This window comes from Scyliorhinus canicula, chromosome 13, assembly GCF_902713615.1.
Source record: "Scyliorhinus canicula chromosome 13, sScyCan1.1, whole genome shotgun sequence".
Taxonomy (NCBI): domain Eukaryota; kingdom Metazoa; phylum Chordata; class Chondrichthyes; order Carcharhiniformes; family Scyliorhinidae; genus Scyliorhinus; species Scyliorhinus canicula.
The window spans coordinates 81,794,584-81,821,102 of NC_052158.1; the positions used below are offsets into that span (position 1 = coordinate 81,794,584).

Sequence of the window (26,519 nt, forward strand, 5' to 3'; positions counted from 1 at the left end):
CAAGGTAGGTGGATTGGCCACGCTAAATTGCCCCTTAATTGGAAAAAATTAATTGGGTACTCAATTTATTATTTTTAAAAAAATAAAAGTAGACAACTGGTCAAAGGAATGTTTTTAATTAAACCAAACTACTTCATTTTACTCGCATCTGGAATCCACCACAAGGAGTCTCATATCTACACTGTCTGCAGAGTAATGTTCCAGGGATACACATTTCAATCTGAATTCAAAGTTTCTTGTGATCAACAATATTACACTTATATTTTTATTGAAATCAAAATATGTAGCTTTGCTTTTCTAGACTTAGTGGTCCATCTCTTATGGCATTGTTAGTGGCGAGTTGGCAGACATACTGTTTTATAAGAATGGATAAATAAAACATTGATAAGGTCACTAAAGTTTACATTTACAAAAAAAAGTTCACAAGTTTTCTGATTGTTTCCTGGGAATGTAAAGCAACTGTGTAAAATGTGATGCAATTGATTTATGTGATGGACAATGCTGATCGGATGAATGTGACCGAGGCACAATCCTTTCTTAATGTACAGATATGTTCCGAACATTATTATATAACTAGCTTTATTCTTGTAGTAGCCATGTCAACAGAACTCTATACTGCCGTCGGCTAATCTCCTTTTAAAGCAGCCCTCCCAGAGCAGAGTGCAGATATACTGCAATGCTTTGGAAGTTAAAGCAATTTTATATATTTTCAGAATAGAATTATGTAATAGAGTAGAAACAAATGAGAACAAACTTGCACTTCTCTAACCCAATGAACAGTTCAAGTTTTTTTTTACATCTCGTGTTTTTTGGAGTGTAGTCATTATTGCAATGTATAAAATGTTCTTATTTAGCGTAGTTTTTAATGAATTGCTGCAAATTCATCAATTTTACAATATAGAGGCAATCTGGTCAATATGCAGATATTGGGCATCCGCCTGAGTGGTTTCCATTTTGCAAGTTCAGACATTTAAAAGGAATAGCTCGTTTATAATGTAGCAAGGCAAGGACTGTATGTTGTTGCAATACTTTTAATGTGTTTCTGTGAGCTAAACTTTAGAAAGGGAAATTATGGTAAGATAGTAAATCTTCCAGTTTTAACTAAAATTAAATAGTAAGTACAACACGTTAAGGGGCCTCACGGTAGCATGGTGGTTAGCATCAATGCTTCACAGCTCCAGGGTCCCAGGTTCGATTCCCGGCTGGGTCACTGTCTGTGTGGAGTCTGCACGTCCTCCCCGTGTGTGCGTGGGTTTCCTCCGGGTGCTCCGGTTTCCTCCCACAGTCCAAAGATGTGCGGGATAGGTGAATTGGCCATGCTAAATTGCCCGTAGTGTAGTGTAAGGTAATGGGGGGATTGTTGGGTTACGGGTATTCGGGTTACGTGGGTTTAAGTAGGGTGATCATTGCTCGGCACAACATCGAGGGTCGAAGGGCCTGTTCTGTGCTGTACTGTTCTATGTTCTATGTTCTAACACTAACCAAAGTAAACCCTAATGGGTAAATTTTCAAATCCATTCACTTTTCCCTAACACAATTTTCTAAAGCTAAGTTCAGCATAAACCTGTTGGAAATACTAAGTTCACAATGTTACTGAATTCAAGGTAGACAGATCTGATGCCTGCAAAACACAACCACAAGAACTTCACCAAGTACTCAAGATTATAGGATGGATGCGTGAGCTTTAAGATTAACAGAAAATATATAATTGCAGCATTAAACCTGTCGGTTATCCTGTGTCTTACGTTACCAGTAAACTATTATCCTCAGTAGTTATGGAATTTCATTACATTTTATTTAAACTATTTTAAGGAATTTGGATGTACCATTTATTTTGTCCCCTCCATCTCCTCGGCATGATTAAATGAAAATATGAGGACATTTATTAATTATTATTAATATAACTGATGTATGTGCTGTCTGTTTCTCACCTACGTTTTGATCTGACTTGCCACTTAAATTATGTCAAAGGAAGTGTGTTACTCAAGAGTTTTACAAGCATTCTACCACATCAAAAATCATAACACTGATTCCCGAAGTGCAGTAACGAGCAGTTTTGGCTCAAAGCTTCAGAAAGTTCCTGCAGTGCAAGTTCAAAGCACTGAACCCTTATAAATTTGGAGCTGCAAGGGGTAAGTAGGAAATACAATTTGTCAAAGATTGTAAATGTCAATTTATTCTACTAATCCGATTAGGTCACTTCTTTCTGAATTTTTGGAAAAACATTTCATGGTTCCCTGTGCTCAACTTAGGCAATATGCCCATTATCAACATAACAGGAACATTAGATATACTACAAAAATAAATGCAAATAAAACTGTACATCACAAATTCAAAACTAAAGCCTTTCACCAAGTTACCAACTTCAAACTGACAAGATACCGATATTCTTTCACTTTGCAGTCATTAAGTTGTGAAAATTCTATGCTAAAGGATTAGATGAAAGAGAATATAATGTTCTGAAGTAAATGTTCTCGCTCCTCTGAGAAATTATCATCTACCAATAAAGTTCAAATATATGCTGCCATAATCTACAAAATATAACCTTTATGTAACTAGCAAAGTTGAAGCACTTGCTTTACCTTGTGACTTACAGCAGGGAAGCGAAACTAATTGGATTGCTCTTTCAACGAGACAGCACAAGCACTAAATAGGCCAGATGCCCTCTGTCTGTTGCATGATCCTGAGATTCTAAATTAAGGCTCCAACAAAACCATGATGTTGGGATTGGGTAGATCTGCAGCATAGTTATTCAAGGAAATGCTGACGCCAACTAAAACTTAACAAATACAGCTATAACATATTCCAACACATTGGAATGCATGCAATTTAAACAATAGATTAAATAAGGATGGTTTTCCAGTGTCATTTTGGGGAACATTTATTTTCTATATCTATGCTAAATTGCTATTGTGATAAGTATGCTACAGCAATGAGTATGCTATTGCAATGAAAATAATTTGTCTACAATATAAACATAAGGAAACAAAGAGCAAGAAATGTGTTGTATAAATGCAATCTGTTAAAATAGAAAATGTTCCAAGTTGCTTAATTGATAAAACGGAAAATCAGACACCAAGCCCAAAGGACAAAACGTAGGAGAGGTACCCACATCCTTGGTCAAAAGGTGTTTAGGATGTTTTGAAACAAAAGGCGAGAAAAGACAGCATAAGACAGACATAATATACAGCAGAAATATTGGGTGGCCCACATAATGCTCATATCAGAGGAATAAAGAGTTCAACTGAGATTTCAGTAGGACTGGAATAGAGGGACTTACGGTCATTGATGGATTGGAACAACTCCCAAAGTAACAGCATAGAGTGGGAAGCCAAATCATTACCAGTGATGCTCTGGGTAATGACAGGATAGATAAGGTAGTCCTATCTATCAAGATAATGGAAAAGACTGCATCGAAGATCAGAGAAAAGCTGGAAGTAGCTAACTATTTTATTTTAGTTAATATTGTTGAAAATATTTACCTTACTGAATCAGAACCATGCTACCACAGTAATGCTTTTCTGCATCAACTCACCTTTCTTCCCAACTTTGTGATCTGTGCATTTCTCGAACTCCTCGACCAAAACCTCCTTCACCTTCATCAAAACTTCTTTGGTAAAAACCACCTTCACCTCGACCTCGACCTGAGAGAAAATATAAAAAAGGGTTTGGAGTATAAAGGTAAACGTTTAAACTACGTTTTCTGTTACGTTATTTTTCCACAACATATTTAAATGTTATCTTTTTAACATCCATTGTTAATTTTCAATAAAGAACTTGGCAGAATAATTGCTAAGTACAGGGAAAATATATCTGCAAAGAATAGTACTGCATATACCAAGAGATCTTCCAACGTGGAACCAGGAATTGAATCCAGTGCGGATGGAGGAATAGAAGAGCAGAGTATTGTTTAGCTGTTCAACTGCAGGGTCACATGTAACATTGGACACTGTTCTCCAAGCAAGAACTGGTTGGGTACAGTCTGTCCCTTGCCCAGTGTGAACAATGGCTGGTACCTGATTTTTGATATGATCAGCCCCAATCTTTGGGACTTATGGCCTACACACCGAGCATCACACTGGCACTGACATTCATATACCACATTACTCATTTGTGTGATAGGCAGAACGTCTTTTTAGCTTGACTGCAGCATCCTATTAACGGTGAATGCCACTCGTGTTGCTACTGCATAGTAGCAGAAATAAACAGCTAGCTTCACCTGTTGCTCAAATATTTGAGATGCCTTGCCATCCCAGGGTAATCTGTGGTTCACTGGGAATTTTTCAGGGCCAAATGTAAAGGCCTCAGGCCTGTTCATCAGTTCGCATGATATTCAGCACGAAACGATCTGATCAGGGTTGTCATTATTCCACAAAATGTTGTTGTTACGCTCTATTTCAGCATCAGGTTCATGGTGAAGAAATGGTTTGCACCCTATTTACAAAGTTGCCGATAAGACCCATTTTATAGCATGTAATGAAGGTAGGTCTGCGGTACACAGCCTGTCAGATTTCTCAACTGGTATGTCAAGAAAGGAGAGTTTATTTAAAGGAGACTACTCCAGAACTTGAGCACAGGATGGAGCCTAATAAGACAAAGAAGGAAATTGCTACATGCAGCTGCAGATTAAAACGCACCAAACATATCATCCACATTTCGGAAACATAGAGGGGGCAGATGGTTTTGGACCTAAAAAGTGACCTCCTTTTTCAGCAATATCTGCTCGAACTGATTTTGTAAACTGTTCTCACCTTATATTGCTCCCAAACCTATTTTGAACCTCTATCATTTGCATTGATGTCATTCACAACCTTTTTCCCTCAAGAGAAAGCAGTTGGAATTAAGATGATTTTCTCAGATGTGGTTGCTGATGTTCCACATGTTGTGGGACTGCTTCTGTCCACTGCAAAGATCAATGATTTGGATACAAGGCCAGAGGGAGTGATGCCCAAGTTTACAGAAAACACAGAATTAGGGAACAAGGTGAATATTTTGGCTATAAAAATAATGGGACAAAAATGTGTGATGTGGAAGAGGATGATCTTGGATGCATGTTCAGAGCAGCGTCTCAAGTAGACATGACCATAAAAATGCTAATGGAATAAGATTTGATTGCAAGATATTGAATATAAAAGTCTAAATATTTTGGTTAAGCTGTATAAAATTATAGTAAAACCACCACTGTGTGGATTTTTGAGCACCATGCTCAAGAACATTGAGGGAATAGCACAGAATAACTAGAAGAAAACACAATAAGTACCTCATAGCCTTCTGACTTCATAAACTCTAACTGATCCAATAAGCTGTCACTTATTTCCAGTCCAGCACTCTTATTTATCCATCATTCTTTACGGAAGCACCCAAACTCATTAGTTTAAAACCTTCCATCTTCATCCATAAATTCTTCTACAATCTCCCAACTCACTGGGCTCTTTCAGCCAGGAAACTTTTAAATACACTATTCCTCGCTTTATTGACACCCTTTATGCCTACAAATTATGTTTTCTAAAACAGTACTTTGGTCTCTTCACTTCTTGAAGTACCACCTTCTGACTTGGAATTCACACAATGTGTGAAGCACTGAGAGATTTTCTTTCCATATAAATTTGACTTATTTTTGTTGAAGCTATGCAAAGTTAAAATTAGTTTTCCAATCCTTGACTATAATATGCCTCACCTGGAGCACAAAAAAACAATAAGAGACTTAACTCTCAAATAACCTATCTTCAAGTAAAGCATCCAAGTCAACCAGCAATATCAACAAGAGTTTAAAATATACCCTCCAGTACACTATCACAATAATACTTTCTGCGTTAACAGCTTGAATACATTTATATTGTTCTGGAGGATTCAAAGTAAAGTTTACTAGCTTCTTATCCTCCTTGCACTTTATTACCTCTGGATAGCCCCAACAATCTAGCCCGAGAACATGCCTACATGTTTTTGAAAATGCCCATGAGGAAAAACGTTTACAACACAATGATGCACACACATTGCAGTCTTAAAGTGAAAGTCTGCTCCCAAGCTTTTGCTTGCTACAGGTTTTGCGGAACTCACTGCTATTCAATCAATTTCAAGCTTGCTCGCAATGCAGAGGTTCAGGCTGAGTGATTAGCTGATATTGTCTGCATTTTTGATTCCTACTCTGCATCATGATCTCACATGCATTAGGAAAAAAACATGTTAGGTTCAGCTAGATTGTTCAAGTCAAAGCTTCATACTGTGGTAGTATGCTTGTCACCATAAAGACAAAGGGAAGAAGCCAATCGCCATCACCTGCTCAGACAGGATAAAATTGTGTTTGTTGGACAAATCAGTTGAACTGGAGACTTCATCAGAGTAAGTTTATAAAGATATTTTGGCAAAAATATACGTATTGATCAGTGATCATTTTGTAGAAATTTTCAAATGAAAGTTTGAGCAAGACAGGTCAGTGTCCGCCTCACAATTTACGAGGACCCTCTGTCTGCCATCAGACAATGTATTTCATAAACCAAAGAGAAAATGCTGGAAAATCTCAGGTCTGGCAGCATCTGGCGGGAGAGAAAAGAGCTTTGACAAAGAGTCAACTGAAACGTTGGCTTTTCTCTCCCTACATATGCTGCCAGGCCTGCTGAGATTTTCCAGCATTTTCTCTTTGGTTTCAGATTCCAGCATCCACAGTAATTTGCTTTTATCCAATGTATTTCATAAACTGTTTCTACAATATCATTCAATGACTACAGACAATAAGAGAGAGACTACGATTCTTATGCACAGATTTCACCAAATCCATGTAAAAAGTTCCAAAACACTCCATTAGCCAGTGATACAGCGGGTAAAAGAAAAGAATCCAATGAAGGTAAAACTTTGAGGAGAACTTTAGCTAAGCCTTACATCAAGGCCAGCACACTAGATAGGCACGAGTCTGAAACTGATCAAGATTGCAAATAAAAATGACTTTAAAAAATATATTCTGTAGCAATTTTATCTAGAAACGCTCCCCAGAACTTTTCCTTCCTAATCGTTTATTTTCTAGGTCAGAAAGACCACTAGAGGCCCTCAGAGTATAGAATACTCTGCTAGTTACAAACTGCACTTACGAATTACCAAATCATGGGAATAGAGCTCTCACAAGGAGGTTAGAGAATCAGCATTGTAATGTCATATGGCTGCAGTGCTCGTTAAATCATTTGAAAAGTAAAGGCGGAGGGAGTTCAATGAAATTCAGCACACTGCTAGGGTATTGCCCAAGGAATAACTGATTTGTTTCAGCCAACGCAGATCCGGATTCTGCAATATTTTTTAAAGCTCTATTAGCACTGGGAGATCGAGTGGACTGACTTTTTTTTTAAAGAATGTTTTGAGTTGTGTGGTTTAGAATGCTCTGACTGTTTTCGATGTTGTGCGATATCTCGAGTACCGTGGTGCAATTTGCCACAGCTGTCAATAGAGTAGAGTTTTTGGAGTACTTTGTTGGATGTGGATTGACCTGAATCTTCCTTGATGAGTTAGATGATTTTTTAAAAAAATATTTATTTTTTCAGTTTGCAGCTACAGAGCATCAACCAGGCAGGAAAAACCCTCAGAGCTGCATCATTGTAATAACACTGAATTAACACAGCATGGTGGAGGTGTATGTTTTATTGAGTACCCTCTTCACTTGTATGTATTAAAGGTTAACTGCAAAACCCTCAACAGATTCACCATCAAACAGAAAATAAACGAGCGAAAGGGAATTACAAACCACACTTAGCAATGAACTCCATTCTGAAGAAATATTTGAAACGTCATCAACCTGAAATGTTAATTCTGCTTCTCTCTCCATCACAGGCCTGCTGAGTATTTCTAGAGTCTTCAATTTTCATTGTTGTGTTTATGTAGAACCACTTAAGATTCAGGATGTCGTTAAATACTTCCTGACCAAATAAGCACTTTTTGAATTGTAGTCACTGTTGCAATACTTGGAAATATGACAGCTACTTCTCAAAGAAATGAAATGAAATGAAATGAAAATCGCTTATTGTCACGAGTAGACTTCAATGAAGTTACTGTGAAAAGCCCCTAGTCGCCACATTCCGGCGCCTGTCCGGGGAGGCTGGTACGGGAATCGAACCGTGCTGCTGGCCTACTTGGTCTGCTTTAAAAGCCAGCGATTTAGCCGAGTGAGCTAAAAGCAGTCAAGTTAAAAACTATATTATTTGCTTTTGTCAGCTAAAACACAAAAATGTATCTGCTCGTCTTCAGATTGTACCATGGAATCTTTCACATGCACCTGAGGAGGCATGCCTTCATTTGCCATTTCACCTAAAAATATAACATTTCTGACAATATTATGCCCTCAAGTCTCGAGTAAGGAGACTTCCGGTGGCAGCATTGGTGTGAGTGTTCGCACACAGGGCAGCTCCTGCTCAAAGGCATAGGAAAGAGCTCTTTTTACCAGATATGGAGTGTAATTTTGATGAAAAGGTGTAGTTGAAGGTAGGAGTAGTAGTTTGCCCTGGGAATTTTATGTCCGCTGGTTATCAAACTCAGCAGAAGACAGTGAGAGAACTGGCCAAAAGGTTGGAGGAAACCTGTGGCACAGTAGTCAGTGGAAGGATGGCGGAGGGGGGAGCTGGTGCAAGGTGGAAAGCCCCAGATGGAGCAGTTGATGGCCTTTATTAAGGAGGCGTTCCGCCAGCAGAGGAAGGAGATGCGGGAAGATCACGCGAAAGCCATTGAAGGAGCTGTGGCATCAATGAGGAGCTCGATGGAGCAGGTAGCAGTGTTTGGAGGTGCAGGTGTCGCAGATCCAAGAGATTGAAGGAGTGATCTTTGACCACAGCGATCCAGTGGTGGCTCTGGAGGCGGAGCTGCTAGGAGACCTCTGCAAAATGTTCAGGATAAAGGTGGAGGAGCAGGAGAAGACCTCAAGAAAGCAGAACCAGCGAAGAGTGGGCCTACCTGAAGGAGTGGAAGGTGTATGTGGCACGTGGCAAGTCTCGAAGATGCTGGCAGGGCTGATGCCGGGGGGGTTCCAGATAAAGCCCCTGAAGTGGACAGAGCACACAGGTCTCTGAGGCAGAAGCCTAGAGCTGGGGCGCCGACGTGGGCGGTGATCATGAGACTCCACAAATTTGTGGAGAAAGAAGATCTTGCATTGGGCCAGGGAGAAGCGCACCTGCGAGTGGGAGGGGAACAAGGTTACAATATATCAGGACATTGGAGCAGAATTAGCGAAACGGTGGGCAGGGTTCAACAAGGCCAAGGCGGTGCCGTACCAGCAGCGGATCAGGTTTGGGTGCTCTACCCGGCAAAGTTGTGGGTGACGTTTGAAGACCTGGAATACTACTTTCACACTGCAGAAGCGGCCGAGGCCTTCACCAAGGAGCATAAACTGGGGGAGAACTGAGTGGAACAATGCTGGGGAACTGGCATTTTGTAATGGTTGGGAATACTGTTGAAGTGGATGTAGGGATTGGGGTTTTTTCATTCCCTCCGGTTTGAAGGGTGTCCTTTATTGGGTTTGTTGTTTACTGTTGGGTTGGTATGGGGTGGCAGGGTGAAATGTTTATGTGGGGATGTATGTTCCCATTCCCCCTCTTGTTTAATGGGGCTGTTTGTGTTCATCATTTGTTTGTTTGCTCTCGGGGGAGGTGACTTGGAGTTCAGGATGAGTCTTTGTTTGGGTGGGGGAGGGCAAGGTCAGCAGGGAACCTTCTTCCCTGAGCAGAGGAGTGGGGGGGTTCATTGGGAGAAGCCTTCCACGCTTCCAATGGACTGGTTAAAAGGTCAAGGGTGTTTGCTCACCTCAGGAGCCTGAAAGCAGAGGTGGTCTTTCTGCAGGAGACACTGAAGGACCAGGTTAGGTTAAGAAAGGGGTGAGTTGGGCAGGGTTTCCAGTCGAGGTTCGATTCAAAATTAAGGGGAGCGCAATTTTAATGAGCAAGAAAATGGGATTTGTGAGTGCGAAGAAAGTGAGGGATAAGGGTAGGAGATATACGATTGTGAATGGTGTATTGAAAGGGACGCCAATGATGTTGGTAATCATGTATGCACCAAACTGGGATGATGTGGGGTTGCTGGCAGCAATCCCGAACTTGGCCACACACCAGTTGATTATGGGAGGAGATTTTCACTGTGTCCTTGAGCCAAAGGTGGATAGATCGAACCCCAGGTCGATGGGCAGGATACGAATGGACAAAGGAGCTGGGTGGATTTATGAAAAGGATGGCTATGGTGGAGCCATGGCGCTTAAGAGCCCAGGGGAAGTATTACTTTTTTTTCCCACATGTTTATAAGTGTATTCAAGGATTGATTATTTTGTGGTGAGCCAGGAGATTGTGGTTGGGGTGGAAGGGACAGAGTACGTGGGGATAATTATTTCAGACCATGTGCCCCACTGGCTGGAGATTCAGCTAAGACTAGGACAAGAGCAGAGGCCAGGGTGGAGGTTTGATTCGGGGGTTCTTGGCAAACAGAGGTTTTTGTGACAAGGTGCGGGGCAGGCAGCGATTAAGGATTATGTGGCATTGAATCAACACGGGGAACCAGTTTTTGGGAAGCGCTGAAGGCAGCGGTCCGGGCGGAAATTATCTCGTTCATGGCTCACGGGGATAGGGAAATGAGGGAGGAATATGGCCGCCTAATGAGCGAGACGGTGGAGGTGGATAGGGTATTTTAGAGGGTGCCCGCCACAGAGGGATGGGTGAGGAGGAACAAGTTGCAGGGGCAATTTTACAGGCTGACAACGGGGAGGGCAGGAGGACAGCTACGTAAGGCAAGAGGGTTGCTGTACATGAGGAGAAGGCGAATCACATGCTGGCACACCAGCTGTGGAGGCAGGCTAAGTCCAGGGAAATATTGAGGATACGGATTGGGGCTGGGGATGTAGTGTCAGATCCAGGTAAGATAAAGGAGGCGTTTAGGGAGTATTACCAGGGATCATACAAGGACCCAGGGGTAGAGGAGGGGGACATGGAATGGGTTTTGGACGAGCTGGAGTTTCCCCAGTTGGAAGAAATAAAGAGGCAGGTGCTGGAGGAGCCCCTGGGGTTGAGGGAGACGCTGCGCAGTATCAGGGGTATGAAGTCAGGGAAGACCCCAGGGCCGGATGGATATCCGGTGGAATTTTATAACGAGTTTGGTACGGGCCTGGCACCACATCTTTTGGAGGCGTTTAATGAGGCGTAGGAGATGGAGGAGCTGCCTGAGACTTTGAGGCAGGCAGTGATTTAGCTAATCCCGAGAAACAGAAAGGACCTGGTGGAATCTGGGTCGTATAGGCCCATACCACTGTCGAACACGGATGTGAAAGTATTGGCTAAGTTCTTGAAGGGAAGGATGGGGGAATTATGCCCCGGGGCAGTTGCAGAGGATGAAACAGGCTTTATGAAAGACAGGCATCTCTCAGGCAATATAAGACGGTTGTTGAATGTAGTCAGAATCCATCAGGAGCCCTGGTGCTGGAGGTAGTAGTTCCCATGGACGCGGAGAAGGCATTCGACCATTGGAGTGGCGGTCCTTGTTTGAGATTCTGGGAATGTTTGGGTTTGGGCCGAGGTTTGTGGTATGGGTGCGTTTGCTTTATGTGGCACCAAGGGCAAGTTTGCAGACAAATGATATGAGCTCACAGAGCTTCGAACTACACGGGGTGGGGAGAGGGGGGCACAAGGCAGGGATGCCCCCTGTCGACATTGTTGTTTACGCTGGCCATAGAGCCATTGGTGAAGGCTCTCAGGGGTTGGGCGGAGTGGCAGGGGATTATATGGGGACAGAGGGAGCATCGGATGTTGCTCTTTGCCAACGACATATTGTTGCATGTTTCGGACCCGCTGGGGAGTATGGGAAGGATCATGGGTCTGTCCGGGAGTTCTTGGAGTATAAGCTGAATGTAGGGAAAAGTGGTGTTCCCAGTGAATGAGATAGGACGGCGAGCCAATTTAGCGGGGGGAATGCCATTTAAGGTGGCTAGGAATAGGTTCAGGCATTTGGGGATTCAGGTAACGAGAGAATGGACGATGCTCCACAAGTGGAACTTGACGAAGCTGGAGGAGGAGGCCAGATAGGATCTTAGGTGCTGAGATACATACATTGCATGGAGGGTCGAAGAGGTAAAAATGAATATCCTGCCGAGGTTCCTGTTTATTTTTCACACACTCTCCATCTTTATACCAAAAGTCCGGAAGTTGGACACGATTATTAAATTTAAGGTGAATGGTGGAAGATATCGGGGGGATGTCAGAGGTAGGTTCCTTACCCAGAGAGTAGTAGGGGCATGGAATGCACTGCCTGCGGAAGTAGTTGAGTCGGAAACATTAGGGACCTTCAAGCGGCTATTGGATAGGTACATGGATTACGGTAGAATGATGGGGTGCAGATTAATTTGTTCTTAATCTAGGACAAAAGTTCGGCACAGCATCATAGGCCGAAGGGCCAGTTCTGTGCTGTATTTTTCTATGTTCTATTTCGGACTTTGTACGGGCGGGGAAGGTGCCAAGGGTTAAGAGGGCCCTGCTACAGAGGTAGAAGGGGGTTTGGAGTTTATGAACTTACGGCGGCAAATATGGAAAAGGTGCAGCGATGGTGGGAAAGAGAAGGGGTAGAATGGGTTAGGATGCAAGGGATCCAGCCTGATACAGTTTGAAGTTGTACACAGGGTGCATATGACTCAGGCAATAATGAATGGCTCCTTCCAGGGGTTGGCAGATGAGTCTGAGAGGTGTGAGCAGCGGCAAGTGAATCATGTGCATATGTTCTGGGGTTGTAAAAAGTTGGAGAGATTCTGGGTGGGAGTGTTCGCGGTCCTAGCAAGGACAGTGGGGGAGGTGGAGGACCTGGATTCTTTGGTGGCGGAAAAGCTCATGGAGAGGAGGAAGGCCGATGTCGTGGCATTCGCCTCTCTGATTGCCCGGCGACAAATCTTACTGGAGTGTCGGTTGGCATCACGACTGGAGTAGCGGCTTGGTTGGGTGGTCTGTACGACTTCCTGCGCCTGGCAAAAATAAAGTATGAGCTAAGGGGCTCAGGAGAGGGGTTTGAGACAAGGTGGGAGATGTTCGTGACCGTGTTTAAGGAGTTGGTCTTCGGGGGGGGGGGGGAATTGTACAAACTGTAGAGTTCATTGTTGGGAAGCATGTTTCCCGGGGTGTTTATGCGCTGCAACGTTTTTGATACACATTTGTAATGAAATCCTTTTTTTTTAAGTCTCGAGAGTAAGGCTTGAACCCACAACCTTCTGAATTGAGGCAAGTGAACCACTAAGCCTATACTGACATTAAAATCTTTGCAGACAGGCATAGCAATAGCAGCCTTTTAACGTGAATTAAGTCTCGTTCATTTGGTAAATCATTTAAATGACGACACCTAGTGACCTGGCATTAATACTGCACGTACATAGTTTATAGTATACCTGCTATTATAAGCAATGATAACAGACTTTTTAAGACCAGGAAGACAAAATAAATAAATAAATTTTACTGGGAGTGGGGAGCAGACCATCTAGTGATCTTTTCTGCTATCTGTTGAGTGCCTCCATTTTACTTGATTGTGTCTCATTTGCCTTTAGGCTTTCCTCATTAATCTATATAACCTTATATCTATCACCTTTAATGTCCTCTAACTTCATTGCGTGAGGAAACATCTCTCAATCAAGTTTATCTGTGCAGATACATTCAAGCTACTCCAGGATACAACAAATGATCAGGCCTATCCTTACATTTATGTTTTAATAGAAAATGATGAGAACATTGTGGAACAGACCTTGCAGTGTAAGCAATCTGACAGGAGGAGACATTGCAAAACAGGTAATGATAAGAACATGCTGTTAAAAAGATGACTTAGTTGTAGCACTAGCGGTAAGAATAGTGAAGTAACATGTATTTTAAAAAAAAAAAAAATTTAGAATACCCAATTCATTTTTCCAATTAAGGGGCAATTTAGCGTGGCCAATCTGGGTTGTGGGGGGAAACCCACGCAAACACGGGGAGAATGTGCAAACTCCACACGGACTGTGCTCCAGAGCCGGGATTGAACCTGGGACCTCGGCGCCGTGAGACAGCAGTGCTACCACTGTGCCACCGTGTCGCCGAAGTAACATGTATTAATCAGAAAAAAACATTTAAAGTAAATTGCGACAGTTAACAGATCATAAAGATCAACATAGACTTCCGGTTGCGGTGATGCGGAGCTAAGCCGCACGTTCGGTAGCTCCCGCTATTTTTGGACTTTCGGGCTTTTTTAAGGGCCCGCAGCGGCGCTGGTTCGACTTTTCCCCGGGTGGGAACGCGGCCACTGTGCTCAGCTGCCGGTGGACGGGCTGGACCAGGAGCGGAGCGGTCGGAAAATCGACTTTGAAGCAGAGAAAGGTGCGAGGCAAGGAAAACAAGATGGCGGCGGGCGGGGAACTGGCAGCGTGGCAGCAGTGGGCGCAGGAGCAGCTTCAGCGTTCCTTCAGGAAGCTGAAGGGCTGAGATCCTGGAACCGTTTAATGGCGGCAGGGTAGCATAGTGGTTAGCACAAATGCTTCACAGCTCCAGAGTCCCAGGTTCGAATCCCGGCTTGGGTCACTGTCTGTGTGGAGTCTGCACATTCTCCCCGTGTGTGTGTGGGTTTCCTCCGGGTGCTCCGGTTTCCTCCCACAGTCCAAAGATGTGCAGGTTAGGTGAATTGGCCAGGCTAAATTGCCCTCAGGGTCCAAATTGCCCTTAGTGTTAGGTGGGGTTACTGGGTTATGGGGATAGGGTGGAGGTATGGGCTTGGTTAGGGTGCTCTTTCCAAGAGCCGGTGCAGACTCGATGGGCCGAATGGCCTCCTTCTGCACTGTAAATTCTATGAAATCTATGACTCAGACGACTCAGGCTGCAGAGATCCAGCAGCTACAGCTGAAGACCTCGGAGAATGAGGACGAGTTCCTGGGCCTAGCAGTGAAGGTGGAGTCGCACGAGGCGCTTCACAAGAAATGGCTGGCAAGGATGGAGGAGTTGGAGAACCGCTCCCGTCGGAAGAACCTGCGGATTTTGGGCCTCCCAGAGGGGCTGGTAGGTTCGGATTTGGGGGCCTACGTGGTTGTGATGTTGAACTCGTTAATGGGAGCGTGGTCGTTCCAAGGACTCTTGGAGCTGGAGGGGGCCCATCGAGTGCTGTTGAGGAAGCCACGGCCGAACAAGCCGCCGAGGGCTGGTCCGCTTTCACCGCTTCGTTGACCGAGAGTGTGTGCTGAGATGGGCGAAGAAAAGGAGCAGCAGGTGGGAGAACGCAGAGATCAAGATCTATCAGGACTGGAGCGCGGAGGTGGCAAAGAGAAGGGCTGGCTTCAATCGGGCGAAGGGAGCGCTTCACAGGAAGGGGTGAAGTTTGGCCTGTTACAGCTGGCTCGCCTTTGGGTCACTTATAAGGACCGCCAGCTCTACTTTGACTCTCCGGCGGAGGCCTGTGCTTTTGACCAGGCAGAGAAATTGGACTCGAACTGAGGACTGGGGAATGATGTACATTGTCCGGAGGCTTTGTCCTCCTTGGTATCCTTTCGTTTTTATTGGCTGTGTTTGATGTTGCTTTTTCATTGCTCTGCTTCTTCGTTTTTTGGGGCTGTTATTTATTTACTGTGGTGCTTTTTAGTTTTTTCCACTGGTGGAGGGTTGGGGAGCTGTTCGCGGTCCTGCTGGGTCATGTGCCCGTCTTTTTCCCACGTGTTGGGCTGGGGGGGCGGGGTTCGGGATGGAAGCGTGGGCTTTCTTCCCGTGCTGGAGGAGTTGTGGGCGGGGCCGGCACTAGGAGGGGAGATTGGCAGTTGCGTTGCATGGGGGGGGGGGGGGGGGGGGGGGGGGTCGTCGGTATGGTGGGGGTAGCCGGGGTCAGCTGTCTTACGGAAGTACAATGTTAGGGGTTACGCAGCTAAGGGGGCCCCTAGCTCCGGGGGGGAGGGGGGGAGAGAGAGAGAGAGAGAGAGAGAGAGAGAGAGAGAGAGAGAGAGAGAGAGAGAGAGAGGGGGAGAGTGTGTGTGTACCGGGTTGCTGCTGCAGTGGCCGTAGGGAAACGGCTGGTGAAGGGGGGCTGGGAGGGGGGTCTGCCACCGTGGGGAACGGGCCTGGGGGGTTCCCTGGGCACGTGACGAGCCGTGGGAGAGCTATTGCTGATCGGTGCAGAGGGAGGGGGAAGACCCCCCATATTCGGCTGGTCACATGGAACGCGAGGGGGCTGAATGGACCAGTGACGCAGTCCCGGGTCTTGGCACACCTGAGAGGGCTGGGAGCAGATGTAGCCATACTCCAGGAGACGCACCTTAAGGTGGCGGATCAGGTGAGGCTGAGAAGAGGCTGGGTAGGACAGGTGTTTCACTCGGGGCTCGATGCGAAGAATCGAGGGGTGGCGATCTTAGTCGGAAATAGCTTGTCATTTGTTGCGTCTAATGTGGTGGTGGACAGTGCAGGTAGATATGTAATGGTGAGTGGTAAACTTCAGGAGGAGCGGGTGGTTCTGGTCAATGTGTACGCCCCCAACTGGGACGATGCGGGCTTCATGCGGCGCATGCTGAGCCAGATCCCGGACCTGGAGAAGTTTGTTCCTGGGTGGGGACTTTAATACTGTGCTGGATCCGGCTTTGGATCGCTCGAAGTCTAGGACGGGTAAGAGGCTGGCGGCGGCCTCGGTGCTGAGGGAGTTCATGGATCAGATGGGAGGGGTAGACCCTTGGAGGTTCTTGAAGCCTCCTTTTGAGTTCTCCTTTTTCTCCCATGTTCACAAGGCTTATTCCCGGATTGACTTTTTTGTTCTCAGGGGCGCTGATCCCGAGAGTGGTGGGGGGCGGAGTATTCGGCGATAGCCATATCTGACCATGCTCCGCATTTGGTGGACCTGGAGCTGGGGGAGGGGAAGGATCAGCTCCCGCTATGGAGGTTAGATGTAGGGCTTCTGGCAGAGGAGGAAGTGTGTGGCTGGGTCCGTAGGGGTATAGAGGGGTATTTGGAAGCCAATGACAACGGGGAGGTGCAAGTTGGGGTGGTTTGGGAAGCGCTGAAGGCAGTAGTTAGAGGGGAGCTTATATCCACTCGGGCGTACAGGGAGAGGGGGGAGAGGATAGAGAGGGAGAGGCTGGTGGAGGAAATGGTACGGGTGGATAGGAGGTATGCGGATGTCCCGGAGGAGGGGATTTTGAGGAAGCGGCGCAGTCTCCAAGCGGACTTCGATATACTAACCACCCGGAAGGCGGAGGCGCAGTGGAGGAGGGCGCAAGGGGCGGTATATGAGTATGGGGAGACGGCAAGTCGGATGCTGGCCCACCAGCTCCGGAAGCGGGAGGCGGCGAGAGTGATAGGGGGAGTTACAGATGCAGGAGGGAACTTGGTGCGGGGTGGCAGGGACATCAATGGGGTGTTCAGATCCTTTTACGAGGGGTTGTACCAGGCGGTGCCCCCTAGGGAGGCGGCCGGAATGGACCGCTTTCTGGATGGGCTGGAGTAGAGGATGAGCGGGTGGAGGATCTGGGGCCCCAATCGAGTTGGGGGAGCTGATGGAGGCGCTGGGGAGCATGCAGACAGGGAAAGCGCCGGGACCTGACTGGTTCCCGGTGGAATTTTACAGGAAGTTTTCAGATCTGCTGGGCCCGCTGCTTGTAAGGATCCTGAACGAGGCGAGGGAGGGGGGGCTCTGCCCCCGACGGCATCTAGGGCAATCAGCTCTTTGATCCTGAAGCAGGACAAGGACCCCCTCCAGTGTGGGTCCTATAGGCCGATCTCGCTCCTTAATGTGGACGCAAAGTTGTTGGCAAAGGTACTGCCCAGAAGGGTGGAAGATGTGGTCCCGATGGTTATCCATGATGACCAAACGGGGTTTGTGAAGGGGAGGCAGCTGAATGTCAACGTACGGCGGCTTCTTAATGTTACGATGATGGTGCCGGTGGCTGGGGAGGCGGAAATAGCAGCATCGATGGATGCGGAGAAAGCTTTTGACAGGGTGGAGTGGAGTTACCTGTGGGAAGTGCTGAGGAGGTTTGGGTTTGGTGAGGGATTCATCAGCTGGGTGAGATTGCTGTACAGCTCCCCGGTGGCGAGTGTGGTGACGAACGGGAGGAGGTTGGAGGACTTCCGGCTTTCCCGGGGGACAAGGCAGGGGCAAGGGTGCCCCTTGTCTCCCCTGCTCTTCGCGTTGGCGATTGAGCCCTTGGCCGCGGCGCTGAGGGATTCGAAGAACTGGAGGGGGATTTTGCGGGGGAGAGAGGAGCACCGGTTGTCATTGTACGCAGACGATTTACTGTTGTACGTCGCGGATCCGGCTGGGGGGATGCCAGAGGTGTGGAAGATACTTGGGGAGTTTAGGGACTTTTCGGGCCACAAGCTCAATGTGGGGAAAAGTGAGCTGTTTGTGTTGCACCTGGGGGACCAGGAGAGGGATAGGGGAGCTCCCGTTGAAGAGGGCGGAGAGGAGCTTTAGATATCTTGGGGTCCAGATAGCTAGGAACTGGGGAGCCCTGCACAGGCTTAACTTTTCGAAGCTGGTGGAACAGATGGAGGAAGAGTTCAGGAGATGGGACGCGCTGCCGCTTTCGTTGGCGGGCAGGGTCCAGTCGGTTAAAATGGCAGTGTACCCGAGGTTTTTGTTTCTTTTCCAGTGCCTCCCCATATTGATTCCGAAGGCTTTTTTCAAAAGGGCGAATAAGAGTATTCTGGGGTTTGTGTGGTCGCGGAAGGCCCCGAGAGTAAGGAGGGTATACCTGGAGCGAAGAAGGGAGGCAGGCGGTTTGGCGCTGCCCAACCTGTGTGGGTATTACTGGGCTGCGAATGTGGCAATGATTCGCAGGTGGGTGATGGAGGGGGAGGGTGCCACATGGAAGAGGCTGGAGGTTGCATCCTGTGTGGGTACGAGTTTGGGGGCATTGGTGACGGCCCCGCTTCCGCTCCCCCCGGCAAGATATTCCACGAGTCCGGTGGTGGTGGCATCCCTCAAAATGTGGGGGCAGTGGAGGCGGCACGGGGGGGGAAGTGAAGGCCTCAGTGTGGGACCCGATATGGGGCAATCACCAGTTTGCACCAGGGAGAATGGATGGTGGTTTTTTGAGTTGGCATAGGGCAGGCATCAGGCGGATGGGGGACCATTTCATCGATGGGAAGTTTGCGACTTTAAAGGAGTTGGAGGGGAAGTGGGGCCTCCCCCCTGGGAATGTTTTCAGGTATATGCAGATTAGGGCGCTTGTTAAGCGGCAGGTGGCGGAGTTCCCGCTGCTGCCGCCTAGGGGGGTGCAGAATAGGGTGCTCTCGGGGACATGGGTCGGTGAGGGGAGGATCTCGGCGATTTATCAGATGATGCAGGAAGAGAGGCCTTGGTGGAGGAGCTGAAAGCGAAGTGGGAGGAGGAGCTAGGAGAAGAGATTGACGATGGGACGTGGGCGGATGCCCTGGGGAGGGTGAACTCGTCCTCTTCATGCGCATGGCTCAGCTTAATTCAGCTGAAGGTGCTGCATGGGGCGCACATGACTGGGGCCAGGATGAGCCGGTTCTTGAGGGGGGGGGGGGGGGGGGGGGGGGGGGGGGGGGAGAACAGGTGTGGGAGGTGTTCGGGAGGCCCAGCGTACCACACCCACATGTTTTGGGCATGTCCGGCGTTGGAGGGGTGGAAGGGAGTGGCGGAGACCTTGTTCAAGGTGGTCGGTTCCACGGTGGAACCAGGCTGGGGGCTCGCGATCTTTGGGGTAGCATCGGAGCCAGGAGGCAAGAGAGGCCGGTACCCTGGCCTTTGCGTCTCTAGTAGCCCGGTGTAGGATTCTCTTCCAGTGGAGTGACGCGAAGCCCCCGAGCCCGGAGGCCTGGATCAATGACATAGCCGGGTTCATCAGGCTGGAAAAGATTAAGTTTGCCCTGAGGGGGTCGGTACAAGGGTTCTTCCGACGGTGGCAGCCTTTTCTCGATTTCCTGGCGGAGTGGTAGAGGGTGGTCAGTCTCAGCAGCAACCAGCTTGGGGGGGGGATTTGTTAAGGGGGTTTGTTTTTGCAACGGTGTGTTTGCTATTTTTTTTTTTCTTTCTTGTATTGTTATTAGTTACTAATTTATTACTCTGTATTGGGGGGGATTTCTGTTTCTGTTTAGTTTTACACCTTTTTTTACTTTAACCGTTGGGAGAAAATTTGTTGAAAAATTTGAATAAAATTTTTTTTAAAAAATATCAACATAGCCTTAATCATACTAACTAAATATGCCTGCTACACACAATAATGAGTATTATTCAGCAATATTAATTAAAAATCATTTTAATCCATTTAATCCTCATACTCCCCTGCTTCACGTTCTATTCATCATTTTTGCAGACAGGATGCAGATCAACTACATTAAGTTTATGGCAGAAATGAACACATTCATTTTTTACACACGCATTCAGAATGTAAGATAAATTTCAGAAACGATTGGATTTTTTTTTTTTGAAGAGCATTTCACGTATTACCCCTTTTTAAAAATTGGCAGCATTATGGCACATGCAAGATTTTGATTTTCTTGAATGGTATCTCAGTGTATTAAAAAAAGTAAATTTGACCGACAAAAATCAGCAGCTTTTATATTTTAAATCCTGTTTAGAATCAAGACTATGATCAAGGAATCCTGGTGAATAAGCAGCCGTTTCTGTCCAAAATAAACAACACTTCAGACACTTTAATCTGCACCTTTACTGTGCGTTTATACAAACTGATGATGGTTGTCACCTTTTAGCTCATATAAGCAGCTGCCCATTTTAATCATGATTCAGACTGCAGTGTGATTCAGAAATTAAATTCAAGAGGCGCTAAATTAACAATGTATGAGATTACAGCAGCAAGAACCAGAAATAAAACAGATATTTTGTTCATATAGGTAGAGGGGAACCACTACCTGCAACTTGGACTTATACAATCCTTTAACATAACAATAACGGGGCAGTACGGTGGTGCAGTGGTTAGTGCTGCTGCCTCACGGTGCTGAGGTCCCAGGTTCCATCCCGGCTCTGGGTCACTGTCCGTGTGGAGCTTGCACATTCTCCCCATGTTTACGTGGGTTTCACCCCCACAACCCAAAAGATGTGCAGGGTGGATGAATTGGCCACGCTAAATTGCCCCTTAATTGGGAAAAATGAATTGGGTACTCTAAATTTTTTTAAAAACATACCAACATACCAAGGCACTTCACAGGAGCACCATAAAAAAAACTGACAGGAGCCACATGGAAATAAGATATTAGGACAGATGGTCCAAAACTGATCAAAAAAGCAAGTTTTCAGAAGCATTATTAAGGAGGAAAAGATAAGAGGATTAGAGAATTCCTGATGTTAAGTCCACCAACGATGGACTGATCAAAATCAACATGCTCAAGTGGTCAGAGTTGGAGGAATGCTGATATCTCAAGTTTAGGGCTGAAAGAGGTTACACTGAGAGTGAGGAAGAACTTTCAACAATCTTTTAAAAATTGAAATGTTGCTCAGGACGCCAAAGCACGTAGTGATGCAGTGGGGAAGGTAACACTGACAAAGGAGAGTACTTGCAGGCAAGGAGATGGGTTGAAGTGTGTATACTTTAATGCAAGAAGCATCAGGAATAAGGTGGGTGAACTTAAGGCATGGATTGGTACTTGGGACTACGATGTGGTGGCCATCACGGAAACTTGGATAGAAGAGGGGCAGAAATGGTTGTTGGAGGTCCCTGGTTATAGATGTTTCAACAAGATTAGGGAGGATGGTAAAAGAGGTGGGGGGGGGGGGGGGGTGGCATTGTTAATTAGAGATAGTATAACAGCTGCAGAAAGGCAGTTCGAGGGGGATCTGCCTACTGAGGTAATATGGGTTGAAGTTAGAAATAGGAAAGGAGCAGTCACCTTGTTGGGAGTTTTCTATAGGCCCCCCAATAGCAGCAGAGATGTGGAGGAACAGATTGGGAAACAGATTTTGGAAAGGTGCAGAAGTCACAGGGTAGTAGTCATGGGTGACTTCAACTTCCCAAACATTGAGTGGAAACTCTTTAGATAAAATAGTTTGGATGGGGTAGTGTTTGTGCAGTGTGTCCAGGAAGCTTTTCTAACACAGTATGTAGATTGTCCGACCAGAGGAGACGCCATATTGGATTTAGTACTTGGTAATGAACCAGGGCAGGTAATAGATTTGTTAGTGGGGGAGCATTTTGGAGGTAGTGACCATAATTCTGTGACTTTCACTTTAGTTATGGAGAGGGATAGGTGCGTGCAACAGGGCAAGGTTTATAATTGGGGGAAGGGTAAATACAATGCTGTCAGACAAGAATTGAAGTGCAGAAGTTGGGAACATAGGCTGTCAGGGAAGGACACAAGTGAAATGTGGAACTTGTTCAAGGAACAGGTACTGCGTGTCTTTGATATGTATGTCCCTGTCAGGCAGGGAATATGGTCGAGTGAGGGAACCATGGTTGACAAGAGAGGTTGAATGTCTTGTTAAGAGGAAGAAGGAGACTTATGTAAGGCTGAAGAAACAAGGTTCAGACAGGGCGCTGGAGGGATACAAGTTAGCCAGGAGGGAACTGAAGAAAGGGATTAGGAGAGCTAAGAGAGGGCAGGAAAAACCTTTGGCAGGTAGGATCAAGGAAAACCCCAAGGCCTTTTACACATATGTGAGAAATATGAGAATGACTAGAGCGAGGGTAGGTCCGATTAAGGACAGTAGCGGGAGATTGTGTATTGAGTCTGAAGAGATAGGAGAGGTCTTGAACAAGTATTTTTCTTCAGTATTTACAAAGGAGAGGGGCCATATTGTTGGAGAGGACAGTGTGAAACAGACTGATAAGCTCGAGGAGATACTTGTCAGGACGGATGATGTGTTGCGCATTTTGAAAAACCTGAGGATAGACAAGTCCCCTGGGCCTGACGGGATATATCCAAGGATTCTATGGGAAACAAGAAATGAAATTGCAGAGCCATTGGCAATGATCTTTTCGTCCTCGCTGTCAACAGGGGTGGCACCAGAGGATTGGAGAGTGGCGAATGTCGTGCCCCTGTTCAAAAAAGGGAATAGGGATAACCCTTGGAATTACAGGCCAGTTAGTCTTACTTCGGTGGTAGGCAAAGTAATGGAAAGGGTACTGAGGGATAGGATTTCTGAGCATCTGGAAAGGCACTGCTTGATTAGGGATAGTCAGCACGGATTTGTGAGGCGTAGGTCTTGCCTTACAAGTCTTATTGACTTCTTTGAGGAGGTGACAAAGCATGTGGATGAAGGTAAAGCAGTGGATGTAGTGTACATGGATTTTAGTCAGGCATTTGATAAGGTTCCCCATTGTAGGCTTGTGCAGAAAGTAAGGAGGCATGGGATAGTGGGAAATTTGGCCAGATGGATAACAAACTGGCTAACCGATAGAAGACAGAGAGTGGTGGTGGATGGCAAATATTCAGCCTGGAGCCCAGTTATCAGTGGCGTACCGCAGGGATCAGTTCTGGGTCCTCTGCTGTTTGTGATTTTCATTAACGACTTGGATGAGGGAGTTGAAGGGTGGGTCAGTAAATTTGTAGATGATACGAAGATTGGGGGAGTTGTGGATAGTGAGGAGGGCTGTTGTCGGCTTCAAAGAGACATAGATAGAATGCAGAGCTGGGCTGAGAAGTGGATGATGGAGTTTAACCCTGACAAGGGGCCTCACGGTAGCATGGTGGTTAGCATCAATGCTTCACAGCTCCAGGGTCCCAGGTTCGATTCCCGGCTGGGTCACTGTCTGTGTGGAGTCTGCACGTCCTCCCCGTGTGTGCGTGGGTTTCCTCCGGGTGCTCCGGTTTCCTCCCACAGTCCAAAGATGTGCGGGTTAGGTGGATTGGCCATGCTAAATTGCCCGTAGTGTAAGGTTAATGGGGGGATTGTTGGGTTACGGGTATACGGGTTACGTGGGTTTAAGTAGGGTGATCATTGCTCGGCACAACATCGAGGGCCGAAGGGCCTGTTCTGTGCTGTACTGTTCTATGTTCTATGTTAAGTGTGAGGTTGTCCATTTTGGAAGGACAAATATGAATGCGGAATACAGGGTTAACGGTAGGGTTCTTGGCAATGTGGAGGAGCCGAGAGATCTTGGGGTCTATGTTCATAGATCTTTGAAAGTTGCCACTCAAGTGGATAGAGCTGTGAAGAAGGCCTATGGTGTGCTAGCGTTCATTAGCAGAGGGATTGAATTTAAGAGCCGTGAGGTGATGATGCAGCTGTACAAAACCTTAGCCAGGCCACATTTGGAGTACTGTGTGCAGTTCTGGTTGCCTCATTTTAGGAAGGATGTGGAAGCTTTGGAAAAGGTGCAAATGAGATTTACCAGGATGTTGCCCGGAATGGAGAGGAGGTCATACGAGGAAAGGTTGAGGGTGCTAGGCCTTTTCTCATTAGAACGGAGAAGGATGAGGGGCGACTTGATAGAGGTTTAAGATGATCAGGGGAATAGATAGAGTAGACAGACTTTTTCCCCGGGTGGAACACACCATTACAAGGGGACATAAATTTAAGATAAATGGTGGAAGATATAGAGGGGATGTCAGAGGTAGGTTCTTTACCCAGAGAGTAGTGGGGGCATGGAATGCACTGCCTGTGGAAGTAGTTGAGTCGGAAACGTTAGGGACCTTTAAGCGGCTATTGGATAGGTACATGGATTAGGGTAGAATAATGGAGTGTAGGTTAACTTGTTAAGGGCAGCACGGTAGCATTGTGGATAGCACAATTGCTTCACAGCTCCAGGGTCCCAAGTTTGATTTCGACTTGGGTCACTGTCTGTGTGGAGTCTGCACATCCTCCACGTGTGTGCGTGGGTTTCCTTCGGTTTCCTCCCACAGTCCAAAGATGTGCAGGTTGGGTGGATTGGCCATGAAAAATTGTCCAAAATTCTATGATTAACCTAGAACAAAAGTTCGGCGCAACATCGTGGGCCGAAGGGCCTGTTCTGTGCTGTATTTCTCTATCTCTATCTCTAAACCGGAAGTCAATGTCGGTCAGTGAGTTTACAATTAATAGGGCTCTTGGTGAGATTGCATGTATTTTAGATTATATTTTGTGAGAATTACAGCATGGGCAGAATTTTGGGTGAGTTTTATGTTTACGATGTTTAGAATGTGGAAAGCCATTCAAGTATGGGAGGTCAAATCTCAAGGCATAAAAGTCATGGATGACCACTTCAGCAGTGATGGAAGGGAGGAACTTAAATAACAACCATCACCTGGGGAAATGCTTAGAATCAACGGCTGACAAGTCTCCAGGGTCAGACGGCCTGCAACCTAGGGTCTTTAAGGAAGTGGCTGTAAATGTAGCAATTGCATTGGTTGTAATTTTCCAAAATTCCTTAAATTCTAGAAGGAATCTAGTGGATTTCAAAAGAGCTGAAAGAACACTTTCTTCCAGAAGGATGGTGGAAGGAGACAAAATTCAGGAAACTATAGGTCAGATAGCCTATGGAAAGATGTTAGAATCCATTATTAAGTTATAGCAGGATACTTGGAATATCATAATTTGATTAAGCATGGCATCATGAAAAGGAAATTGTGTTTAAACTAATTTATTCAAGTTTTTTGAGGAATTAACAAGCCAAGTAGATAAAGAAAAACCTGTAGATGTGGGGCAGGATTTACTGACCAACTCAACGTGCGTTTTTTGGTGGCGGAGGCGGCCCGCCAGCGGGATTTTCTCGTCCCGCCTCTCGTCAACGCAACTCCCTGTTGACTGCACCTCACGTCGACTGGAAAATCATACACCGGTGGGACCGGATTATCCCGCCGGCATGAACAGCTGGTAAATTGTACTTAGAGTTTCATTCAACAAAGTGCAGCTCTTTCAAGGGTTTTTACAGCCTTTACAGCCTAACAGTATAAAAGTGTCAGTAATTTACTTACTGCCTAGATATTGCACTCCAGGTGCTGACTGCCAACTTCACAATCTCCGGACATGCATAGAAAATGGACAAGAATTTATGGATTTCCACTTTATTCTAGATGTAGATTTCCAAATTGCTGTTAGTTTCAGTGCAGTAATGATCACAAACAATTTCGCCATCATTACCACCACAATGTCCAGGCCTACTTCGTTGAAGAGTTCTTAGGAAGAAGTAATGACTATGCTGCACAAGACATTTGTTGAATTCTTGAATGAGAAGTAATGTATTTATTCCATGAATAATAATTACTATAAGAATAATATTTATTAGTATCTCAAGTAGACTTACATTAAGACTACAATGAAGTTACTGTGAAAATCCCCCAGTCGCCACACTCCGACGCCTGTTCGGATTCACTGAGGGAGAATTCAGAATGTCCAATTCACCCAACAGCACGTCTTTCAGGATTTGTGGGAGGAAACCGTAGCACCTGGTGGACACACCGACGCAGATACAGGGAGAACGTGCAGACTCAGCACAGACAGTGACCCAAGCCGGAAATTGAACCCGGGTCCCTGGCACCATGAAGCAACAGTGCTAACCACTGTGCTACCATGGGCGTACTGGTTATTAGGACCTGTCATCTGTGAAGGACTTGGTTATGTCTTATTTTATACTTGTGCAATTTTGGTGGATCAGTGTAGTACCCTCAGGTTTTTATTTCTGCAGCTGATGGTTCAGAATAATCTGA

At 46.1% G+C, this 26,519-nt stretch overlaps 1 protein-coding gene across 6 annotated transcripts in view; it reads right to left on the reverse strand.

Moving 5' to 3' along the window:
* The window catches only part of gigyf2 (GRB10 interacting GYF protein 2), a 230,498-nt gene that overhangs the window by 159,461 nt on the left and 44,518 nt on the right, over window positions 1-26,519 (reverse strand). For all 6 annotated transcript variants that reach the window (XM_038816236.1, XM_038816241.1, XM_038816239.1 and 3 more), the window contains one exon: window positions 3,536-3,644. In XM_038816236.1, the coding sequence (XP_038672164.1) occupies window positions 3,536-3,644 (109 nt within the window). The remainder of the gene's footprint in view (window positions 1-3,535; window positions 3,645-26,519) is intronic.